The 12,086-nt window shown below is 40.6% G+C and overlaps 1 protein-coding gene across 4 annotated transcripts in view; it reads left to right on the top strand.

The window, feature by feature from the left end:
* zmiz2 (zinc finger, MIZ-type containing 2) overlaps window positions 1-12,086 on the top strand; it is a 43,082-nt gene that overhangs the window by 11,185 nt on the left and 19,811 nt on the right. For 3 of the 4 annotated variants that reach the window (XR_004895069.1, XR_004895070.1, XM_035991760.1), the window contains exons 2-7: window positions 101-202; window positions 3,474-3,591; window positions 5,690-5,892; window positions 7,410-7,578; window positions 9,587-9,790; window positions 11,041-11,253. Coding sequence is in view for 2 of the 4 variants with exons in the window: in XM_035991760.1 (XP_035847653.1) it covers window positions 153-202; window positions 3,474-3,591; window positions 5,690-5,892; window positions 7,410-7,578; window positions 9,587-9,790; window positions 11,041-11,253 (957 nt within the window). In the remaining 2 variants the exon portion in view is untranslated. The remainder of the gene's footprint in view (window positions 1-100; window positions 203-3,473; window positions 3,592-5,689; window positions 5,893-7,409; window positions 7,579-9,586; window positions 9,791-11,040; window positions 11,254-12,086) is intronic. The other variant, XM_035991761.1, reaches the window with a different exon arrangement.

Below are 12,086 nucleotides of genomic sequence, written 5' to 3'. Positions count from 1 at the left end.
TCTTTGTGCACACAGTGTGGGGTATGGTGATGATGAATTGTTGCTGTGAAGCAAATGAGCTCTAAGTAACGGTCTTTTTATGTGTCTTTCTCCCTCTTAGGGCTGCATCTTAAGTACAGTGGGGGCTCTCTGATGATCCCCCCGTTCATCCGATGAACCACCTCAACTCCATGAAACCTTCCCTGCCTCCCAATCCACAAAGGTACACACACACACACACACACACTGTCCACAGATGAACCATGTGACACCCATGGTTTGTTGTCCGCTCCTGTGGTCTGTATCACAATCAGGCTCTCTTTAGGTCACCTGGCTTCCAAGTTTACATCCAGATGCTGTGCAAATTTCGACAGAATTTTTTGAAAGTTTGCACACAAAAGATGCCGTTAAATGTATATTTCCATCCACAACTGTTATGCAAATATTGGGCTGCACAGTGTGCTTTCTTATTGATCTTGTGTTTAGGGCTGTCCCAAATACCATTTTCCATTTTTTTTTTTTTTTTTTTGCATCGAAGCTTCATACTAATCAACAGCGAATATTCGATCGCTGCAGGATTGTGCGGTGGTGGGAGTGTCACTTAAATGGCTCATTGTGTGACGTTCTGTTGTTTTCTTAAGCCCCCCAATGTAGCACAAGTAGAATATATTTCACAATTATTGTTTTTCGTTATTGTCAATTCGTCTCAACTTTGTTACAGTATTGAAGGAAAACAATAAACAAATATTCGAATCACAATATTGAAAATTGAATACCTACAGAACGAATATCCGAATATTCAGATCCAGCCCTAGTTGTGTTAACTCAACTATACTCGCTGTGAATTATCTGCACTAAAGGCTGGGCTCAATCGGACAGTTACACAGACAGGGAAATGAACGTTAAGGGAGCAGCGGCACTATTTTCACAATCAAATGTTAAAGTGCACATATTATGAAAAAAATCACTTTTTCTGGGATTTGGGGTGTTATTGTCTCTGGTGCTTCCACACGCAGACAAACTTTGAAAAAAACCATCCATGCTGTTTAGAGTGAGATACGGTTTCTGAATGTGTCCTGCCTTCAGTCTCCGGGTGAGCTGGTCAAAATCGGCACGGCTTTCTATGTCGGTAACCCAGACGAGGTGGCTAACCATAGCATGCTAGCTCGTTCTGAATGGCAAAAGACTGCTACAACACACACTAGTTCACCATAATCTAGAAAAGAACTACTTCCATGTCCCTGTTCTGCAGGTATTCCACGCAAAGTTGGAAGTGCGCCCTCGTTTAGAAGAAGTCTCCCGGCTAATCCTGCCTTGTACTGACCGAAGTTGTAGAAACAAACAGCTAGCTGATGTGATCCTTACATAGCTACTGAGCATGTGCGACTCCCAACAAAGATGGAACAGAAGTAGAGGTCTCACTCTGTAGCTAAAACAGAGACCTGAACACAGGGTGAAAAGAGGAGCTGCAGCAATGTGCAGTACAACAAAAATATGGTGTTTTATGAAAATTAAACCATGTAAACCTATTCTGATATAACCTCTAAATACAATTATGAACCTGAAATGAGCATAATATGGGCGCTTTAATATTTTAATGTCTTGTTTTTGTTTAATATGTATCCACATTGTAGCTTGTAGCTGTAGAGGTACGAGAGGGAAAAAAGAAATGCAGGGTTCCCTGTTGTCTACATAACCCAACCCGTAAGAGAAAATGAATGAATCTAACAGCTTTGAATCCTTAATTACAAACTCTAAAGGCAATCGACTGTTGAGTGTCCTCTGTTCAGCCTTTTTTTTTTTTTTTTTGGAAGCATCTCGGTTGGGTTTACTCGAGCCAAAACACACTTTAATTGAGTGCAGCCACAAAGCCTGTTGACTGCTCCGTTTCTCTCCAGAAAGCCATGAGAGCAGGAGACGTGTTGCCAACTCTCTGACACGACATGCAGCCCCAGAAATGGAGCTGATTGTAAAAAGAAACAGAAAAAGCAATGCAGTTAAATTCAGTCTTTTGATCTTATGATTCTTTCCCTAGGAACTGTGAAAAATGGACAGTAAAATATAAAAAAACGGGGTACAGATGTCAAAATGACGTAATGCTGTGGCAGTTTTCTGTTAGAGAAATGGTTCAGAAGGAGGAAGCAGAGGGTAACCTCAACCGTCAGATGAATAAACCATGCTCAGGTTAATCGTTAGCTCACCGAGGTGTAAATGATGTATTGACGACCTCTTACTCGATATTGTCTCTGTGCTACTGCAGTACAAATAATCCCTAATAAGGTGCTTAAACATCTTTTGTTTTTAATGAGGAAATAATAAAACATTGACTGTGATTAGAGCTAAAAAGATTAGTTGTCAACTATTCAATTAATCCACAACTGTTTAGATAATCGATTAAATCAGTTTGAGTAACAAATTCTCTGATTGCTGCTTCTTAAATGTGAATATTTCTTTAGTTAATTTACTCCTATGTGACAGTAAACTGAAAGTCTTTGAGTCGTGGAGGCGTCATCTTCAGCTTTGGGAAACATTTTTCATTATTTCCTGACATTTATATATGATATAAACTATTAAAGGTGCTCTAAGCAATGTCACACGTTTTTTAGGCTACTACATTTTTTGTCACATACACCAAACATCTCCTCACTATCTGCTAGCTGCCTGTCCCCTGAACACACTGTAAAAAAAAACGTGGTCTCTGTAGACAGCCCAGGCTCCACAAACGGCAACAAAAACAAACTGCGCCAACCTGCACCACCAAACATAAACAGTCTTTCAGCCAATAACCGTCAAGAAGGGGTGGGGGTTGGGGGGGTTAGAGCACGGTAGCACGGAAGGGAGGGTGAGGGGACGGGATGAGGAGGAGGGAGGGGCAAGCTAGCCTCCGTTTTGTTTGAAAATACTTTGAACGTCAACAAGAAGTGACGTCACCAAACATCGCTTAGAGCACCTTTTAATAGAGACAATTATTGGCACATTGACCCACAATGAAAGTGATTACGTGCGTACAGTACAATCACATTTAACTTCCCGCCTGACGAATATTCACTCTGTCTCCTCCAGTAGAGCTGCGAAGATTAACCATTAGTTGTCAACTTTTTAATTAATCGCCAACTATTTTCATAATAGTTTTGAGTCATTTTTTCATGAAAGTAAGACTGATTCCAGCTTCTTAAACGTGAACATATACTAGTTTCTTCTCTCCTCTGTGACAGTAAACTGAATATCTTTGAGTTGTGGACTAAACAAGACATTTGAGGACGTCATCTTGGGCTTTTTGGGGAACACTGATCCACATTTTTCACCATTTTCTGACATTTTAGAGACCACACTACTAATCCATTCATCCAGAAAATAATGCACAGATTAATTGAGAATGAAAATAATCGTTAGTTGCAGCCCTAACTGTGATACCGTTATTGATATCTGGATGAATGCGCCCTCCTGAACCTTCCTAACCATCCCAGTAACTCAGCTTCATCTCCTTTCTGCAGCAGCGACGGCCCCTTCCTGAATGACCCAGTCTCCTGGCAACCAGGCACCAATCAGCACCCAGGATCTCTCTCTGTAGTAACCACAGTGTGGGGCGTGACCAATCCCACACACAGTCAGGTAACACCAACACACGTCTCAGCACCCAGGGACATTTAGCATTTTTTTTCTCCTCCTGTTTTGCGTCCTGTAACGACACAAAGAAAAGCTTGTATTTATTTATTTATTATTTAAGTGAAATCAAGGCTCATATGACGTTGAAAAAAAACATGTTTTTGCCTGTAATGTCTCGTCTTAAAGAAAGTTCCAAAGGAGAAGATGTAAAGCTAAATCCACATGGCTGTTTCTCTCTAATGTGACTGATTTTGAACACTTAGAAGTTGCTCTTAAAGCTCACTCCTACGCTTCAGTGTAAGTAGAAGTGTGCTGCCTAATTGCTTCAGTTGGCACATTAGAGCATTTTTAACCTATTAAATATGCTCCCAAACTTCTCAGATTGATGCGTATGTGTTCCTACTTATAAGTGTAGGAGTAAATGCATTTTATCGACGTGGGAAACATCTCCTTCAGGATGTAGGACGAGAGCTGCAAAGATTATTATAAGGGAAGAAACGTGTGCACATTCTGGGATGTTTGGAAATATTACACGCACAACATTCGATTTGCTGCTGGGACGCAAGTCAGGGCCTGATCAACCCTGGCTGGGTCGCATGGCAGAGGGTGTCTGATGTTGCGAGACCCGAAACACCTGATGACCCCATGTAGGGCCGGGCGATATGGAGAAAATCAAATATCACGATATTTATTTATTTATTTATTTTTTTTAAATATGTTTATTGCAGATCAACATTGGGTTCAGACTGCATTTGTTCATACAAGCAACTTTTTTTTTTATTTTTTTTTTTACATTTTCTTATTCGTACAATAACATCAATAACAATAAGCAGCAACCAAGAACTTACAGTTGTAATTATTTGGCGGATTCTGAATACAATTGTGATGAGGCACCGTAGCAAATATCAAGACTAAGAGACCAAAAAGTAAAACCAGGAGTCAAAAGAGATAAGACAAATTCCCTTTGAAACCGTTAATGCTACATTATCAATATATGTGACCCCTCATCACTCAGTTTCCTCCCTCAGACCCTTTAAATGTTCCAAGACCGGTCCCCATGCCCTATCAAACGCATTCTAAATATCACGATATTTTTGACCAAATACCTCAATATCGATACCGCAACGATATTGTAGTGTGACTATTGGTGCTTTCACAAAATATTTACACAGTGAGATTTTTGATAAATAATCATCAGTAATGTGGATATAATGACTAAGTGGGTAAAGGCAAATAATAGAACAGTTACAACAGTCTGGTAAGTTCAGAAAATGACATCACCTTACTGTAATGCAGCCTTTAAAACCAGGAAAAGACACCACTTATGTCATATCACGATATTACGATATCCAAAATCTTAGACGATATCTAGTCTCATATCACGATATCGATATAATATTGATATATTGCCCAGCTCTAACCCCATGTCACATCACGGAGGATGTGTCCCAGTTTCTTGAATAACTGAGTATCTTTGGTTTTTGGACTGTAAATTGAATTAAAAAAGCTGCATAAATACAACACCCTGGGATGTGGGGGAGGTATAATGGCCATTTTTCACTTCTTTTCTGACATTTTATAAACTGAACAATGTGCAGATTAATTGATAAAGAAATAATTGTTAGTTGCAGCCCTAAATTAGTCTATATTTGGGTGTGAATGGAGCTTTTCTTTCAAGGACTTTATTTCCCTTATAAGTACCAAATTACAAAGTATTTCCAGGAAACTTTATATAAATAAAGTGTTACCAAAGGAAATGCCACTGTGAGTGCAAGATTGAAATCAACTGGTCATGGCATGTCATTTAGAAGAAAATGTTATTAGTGTAACTGTATCTCTATCAGTCTGTAAACCTTTTGTGTTGATTTCACACACCATAACTACTGAGAAACAGACATCGGTCATTAATTTAATGTTATGTTTCTGGGATGTCGGCCTCTCTACTTCATGTTTAAACCCAGTTTAACTTTCAGTGTGACTCTTGGTGTGAGTATGACTGTAGAATGTCGTCTCTCGCTCTACCTTCCTCTCTCTGATTGACTTCACTTGTTATGGTTCATATGACTGTTGACTGAGGTGACACCTCTCTCTGTTTCCCATGTAGGTGTTTGGGGCACCCATGGGTCCGGGTGAGGGCTCTGGTGGTCACATGATGCCTGGCGGCAGCCCCGGTATGGGTCCTGGCATGGGCTCCCAGTATATGGGCCAGCAGTCATACGGAGACGCCGTCTCTAAGGGCTACGGCCAGCCAGTCATGTACGGCCGTCCCAGTGCTGCTTACAACCAGTCCTCGGGCTACGGTGGAAGGTACACTGCTCCTCTGGTCACTAAATGTCAGCTGCTGTGAATTTAACACTAAGTTATACTTTCAATATGACTTCAAATGAATATATATATATGAATATAACTTGTCTTAGGATCAAGTTCTCAAAGTACAGCTGAGGCTGATGGTAATGTCATTCATTTTGCAGGTGTTTGTTCATACAATTAAAGTATTGGACAAATTGGAAGTTTGACCTAATGATGGAACTAGATTGAGTCAGTTAGTAATAATCACCAAAGTGATTAAAAATCATCCTCTGGGGAACATGAACGTCGGAAACCAAAATGAATGACAATCTATCCAATATTTGTTGAGATATTTCACTGAAAAGCCAAAAGTTTAACCTCATGGTGGTGCTACAGGAAAAGTTGGAAGATCACTCAATTCAGTAGGATTCATCCTCTGGGGAACATGTATATCTGTTCCAAATTTCATGGCAATCCATCCAATAGTTGTTGAGATACAGAGTTACAGAAAAGTGTTTGTTTACACGTAGCCGTGTACATATGCCATCAATGCCGTCAAGAGCACGCCAAACCTGTAGGTAGCAGTGTAACGAGAAGCTAAAGCCCACGTTAGCCAATCAGAATCCCGAAATTAGCACCAACAGCAACGAATCACTTCCTCTCTCTTCTCTTCCTCACTTCCTCGGCTGCCTAAACCTCCGTTTGTCTCAGTTTACACGCAAACGAAGTTTTCCAAAATCTCCACTCTGGCCGGAGTTTTTAAAAAGACTCGAATTCTCCATTTGCGTGTAAACGAAGGGCACAAATGAAGGGAAATGTCTCCGTTTTTCAAAATAACATAACATGTACGTGTAAATGGGGCCTAAAGCCGCACTGCTAGCACAGCTAAAAACTCACCTGTCACAGAGCTCCATGAAATTCCAACTTCACAATGCTGCCTCTTGAACTCAATTGTTTACAGTTTGTTGCTGCACACAGTTATACTTTTTCTTTGTAGTTTGGAATGAGCTCTGTGGATTTTTTTTAAGGTGGAAAATCCTCCAGATACTTGTTTCACCTGTTGGTCTTTGACAGTCAATCACCCAACAAAGGACACACCCAGGCAGAGAAATGTTCATTATGTGGTAATAGTGTAACAACATAAGAGCCATTTACAGCAATTAATGTTATTTCTAGGAGCGCATAAACATAATTAACACCTATTTAGAGAATAATTCACAACCTTGAGTTTCCTGTTGCTTTAACACTGAGCGTTTTTTGTAAGCAACATACATTCTCATGCGTGGCTTTGATCATGAAAGAAAATGGTATAAAGTATAAAATGGAAATGAGTTAAGATAATTGAACAGTGTTGTGTGTTATGTAGCACAATGCTTTGTGTCATTTCTGCGGGGTTTTAGCATCAACATATGTCAGCGTGGCTGCTCTCACCCACTGCTCTGACTCACGCTCATGACGAAACCACACACACTCACACGCTCATTTCACTTAGTTCACCGCCCACTCATCTCCACGTCTTCCTCTCCTCCTTGCAGTTACTCTGGTAACAGTGGAGGTGCCGGTATGGGCGTTCGTCCTCCCTCAGACTTCACTCAGGCTGCTGCCGCTGCCGTTGCCGCCGCCGCTGCCACAGCAACTGCCACTGCTACGGCAACTGTCGCGGCAATACAGGAGAAGCAGAACCAGGAGATGAACTATGGCCAGGTAAATGTGTCGGTCTGTACGGGAGCCTGGGATCTTTTAACCCTATCCTGAGTCATTTTATTCATCTTTTTTTGTTGTTTTTTTTGCCCAAAAAATAGATCCAGTGCAGATCTAGCCTGTCCATGTCAGTTGTCGTTGCAGATTAACATGTTTGAAACCTATTCTGGCATTTTTTTATTCTTTTGTTTGACATCATAATAACAGTATCTCTGCACAGGATGTCTTCAGTTTCCAGTCACAACTTGGGCCAGTGTGTATAAAGCCATTTAGAGTCATTTATTTGTCTTGAGTTGCATCAAAATGTGCATATTTTTCCCCCTTCTTAGAGCAAAAAAGAAGTCCTAGTCACACATATTTTTTTTTCTTTCTTCAACAGTCAGAAAACAACAACAAAACCTGTCCACGCAAGCACTGTTTAAAAAAAAAAAAAAAAAAAGAATCTCTGTCCAATTCCTACCAAACCTGTTTTTGGTACAAGTTTATTGACTCATAAGTTAAAGTTCAGGACAGTTGTTGAGACAGGCTTTACACACGCCGGCTGGGTTTGGAGTTGTGACGTTTGGTTGCAGAGCCGTGGGAGGGGTGCAAAGCAGAAGCTGTTATTTCTGCTGCTTCCACAGATTCATGACACATGTTTCTTATTAACAGCAGAGACATGACCTCATTTGACACGGCTCTCTCTTGCCAGACTATTTACTCCTCAGAACTGTTTACAAAATGAGAGTCACTCTAGGAGCTTCGCGAACTCTATCGTCATTTCTGTTTCCACTTCACGATTCAATACTTTATTGCCATACAACTCGGTGCAAGTTGCTAGGGATTTGCTTCAGTGTGCTCATGACAGGACATCAACAAAGACACAAAAAAGACACATACGAATATATATATACTATATATTCAAATGAACAAAGCAAACGCAGGCTGTACAACATCATGCGTCTCAATGTATCTGTACATATTTATTCATTAATGCTGACAATGCTACATCTTTAGATTCCATTTTAGAAAGAATAAACAACTGGTTCTGAGGTAGTATTTATTGAGACGTGGAAATCAGTCCAAACTGGCCAAACCTTTTGTTCATCTTTGGTTCTACTTTTAGACCGAGAAGTAAAAGTACTGACTTTCCTAACTTGTGAAACGACTCCTGTCTTTAGGAAATTTTCAAGGAGAGAAATTCAGTGGGAGGAGAGCTTTTAATTAATAAACCAAGCGGTTATTAAAAGATAGATTTGCCAATAATGAAATAATTTTGACTGACCGCGTGCGGGATGCAAAAGAGAGCGAATGCTCACTCTGCATAAACCACGGTCCTTGCAACCTTAAGGGTGAAAAAAGAACTTGATGATTTGGGTCTGCAACACCGTATAATTTAACAGTGACTTCTCCTACAGCTCCTCAGCTGAAGTGCAGTCATTCATTTCCAAACGGCTCACAGTGAAGTTGTGGAGAAACAAGATGCATTCATTTTTTTTGACATAATGGACACACCGTTTCGCCAGCTGTAAGGAAAATGCATTAACAGGAGGTGTAGTTGGAACGCGAATTGTCCATTTGCAACCTGATCACTGATCAATATTTTACAATCTATGCAAGATGCAGCACTAATACAGGGAGTGTAAGACAGTGTGATTAGATAGAGCATACTAGGCAAAGTAAATTGTGTATATGTTTAATTGTTGTGTTTATTTACATTCTGGCGTGAATGGCTTACTGTTAAAAATCCTTATTGATCCTCTACTGTATACGATTTGGACCTTTTAGATGTTGGGGGGTTAAAGAACACAACAGGATGTCAAACAAATGGGCCATTTAGGTGACACTCCCACCACCGCACAACTCTGCGGCGAATCGCCGGATCGCTTTTTCTGGACTGAACGTGCCTTTTACAGTGTTTTAATAACTTCACTTTCTCTGACACACTGTTCACACTCCCCTGTACTTTTTGTCAAATACCCAGTGAGCTTTGTTTTTTACCCCTGCTGTTGTACTTCCCTTTCCCTCCCAGATGGGTGGAGCATCCTCTTACAGCACCCAGTTCCTGTCTCACGCGGGCCCCCGCGGCCCTCCAGGGATGGTCTCTTCCAGGCCGGGACCTCCACCGCCCGGCGGAGGCCTGTATCCTTCTCACCCTGCCCAGGCTCAGAAGATGGCCCAGCACGGGGGTTATCCTGGGCAACAGCAGGGGCTCAAACGGCCTTTCCATTCAGAGGTCAGTGAGGGGGTGGGGGAGATGTTTGCTCATACGTTCAAAATGCAGAAGGCTGACGCACTTCTTAAAATCTTAACATTAGATGATTTCCCTGCAGTGGTGTGGTTTCCTCAAGCCAACAGCAAACGCACTGCTCACATTTATAAAAAAGAAAATATAAATATAAACCACTTCCTGGCATCAAATGCCAGCTGGGCTCTGACTGGATGTCTTGTTTGAGAAGTTACAACAAACTGTAGAGAAGTTATAAGCATTGATTCTTTGATTTGTCAATTAACAGGAAACACTGAATCTACATTTTTCACAGTTTTCTGACATTTTATAAACAACTAATCCATTTATTTGTACAAAAAAATAACCGACAATGAAAAGAATCGTTAATTGCAGCCCTAGTCTCGAATCCATAAATGTGAAAGTTATTATTCCAGCGTGTTTCATCACTTTGTTTAATACTTCATTGCAGTGCCAGATTGTTTACAATGTGTCATCGCTCTGCTCAATATTTATGCTGAATGTTGGGCAGTTTTTGTTAAAGCTACATTGTGTAAGAATTTCTCCCATCTAGCGGTGAAATTGTATATGACAACCAACTGAATATTACTTTCTAGCCCTTCCTCCTACGGTGGCCGAACCCGAAATTAGCTCTATCCATCGTTTACACGCAGCTGTTCTAGCCACTCCAATATTAACTTTAGTCTTGTTGCTTTGCCTGTCGCGTTGTCGTTTTAATTCTCTTTTTCGCTTCCCTGGCGAGTAATCTCCCTCTGGCATTCGTCACGGTGCCAATAGGTGTACAAGGGCGAAAGGCGGAGGTATGTCCCTCTTTGGCTAATGTATTTTAAAGATGGAGTCGCAACATGGCAGCCGTCATTCGAGCGACTCGCTCGTATGTATTCTGAATGTTTCTGAATGTCAGATTCTACGAGAATACTTTGATTAGTTGGTGGAAGTAATTACACATGAATGAGCATACATTTGTGAAAGAACAAAGTTTTTTTGCTAAGAATCAACTCAAAAAATGACACAATGTAGGTTTAAATGTATGGTTGACATGATTTTACCTAAACACATAATAGAGGAGCGGTGCAACAAAGTATGTATTTGGCAACAAAGCAATGAGGTGGCTCAGTGTTTTTGTGGTGTTGTAACACAGGTGTGAGGCGCTGCTTCTGTTTGATTTGTAATTTGAGTTGCTTGGGTTTCTCAATAAACTCTTATACGCCGGTAACTTTTCCTATCTGTGTGTTCAGGGTTTTCCAGTGCAGCAGTACGGCTCTGGTGGGATGTCCGGGTACCCTACCCAGCCTCTGCAGTACCCCACTGGTCCACAGCAGCGATGCCCCCCCTCACCCTCTTACCCCTCCAGCCGGATGCCTCTCATGGGGCAGTACACTTCTGGATCTCACAACCCGGCACAGTTCCCCCCTGGAGGCGGCCAGCCCAATCCTCCACAGTATTATAAGGTAGTCACTTCCGTTTCCTTTCATAAAAACGGAGCCTGGCTGATGCCGGACGTCTGAGGCCGACATGGATATTTGAGTTTCAGTTTAGTTTATTCACGAAACAGTTTAAAAGTACAATCATAAGAAATAATGCAGATATGTGAAATGGGACACCCTGGTAAGCTATCTGAAGCTTGTATTTAGAGGCACAACTCTTGACTGATTGATTAAAACGAAAAACAAAACCAAAATGATATAAGGTACACACACTCTACAGAAACAGTAAGCTGCTATCGGCCTCAAACGTGCATCCAAAATAACAAATCAGCCAGAATTCTGTGTTTAAAAAACCCACAACAAAAAGGTTCAGTAGCAATCCCTCAAAGTTTGTTATTCAAATATTTGTAAGTTGGTAAAGATTTATTTATATGAAACTTTTCAAAAGTTACAAACAGCTTCACGATGAAAGCAATTACTGAAAAACATTTGGAAACAGTCAAGAGCGAAACAAAGTCAAGAGAATCAAATGTTGGAGCAACAAAATCGATTTTACAAAACGCTAACCAAAAAAAGCTAAACATAAGTTAAGAAAAGTTTCGGCTTCTCAAATATGAGGATTTGCTGCTTTTCTTAATCTTATGTGATAAACGGAATATCTTAGGGATTAGAAAGTTGGTTAGAGCTGCACCAAGTATTATTTTTGTAATCGGATAATCGTTTTAGTACTTTTTTTAAGCAGAAAAGACAAACTTTTGCCGGTTTCATGCTTCCTAAATGTTAGAATATCATGCTTTCCTTTGTCATACATGATAATAAAATGAATAGCTTTGGAGTTTTTGCACTGTTGGTCTGAT

This window comes from Sander lucioperca, chromosome 14 (assembly GCF_008315115.2).
Source record: "Sander lucioperca isolate FBNREF2018 chromosome 14, SLUC_FBN_1.2, whole genome shotgun sequence".
Taxonomy (NCBI): domain Eukaryota; kingdom Metazoa; phylum Chordata; class Actinopteri; order Perciformes; family Percidae; genus Sander; species Sander lucioperca.
The sequence above is the reverse complement of the archived record's forward strand: the minus strand, read 5'-3'. Positions and strand labels throughout refer to the sequence as shown.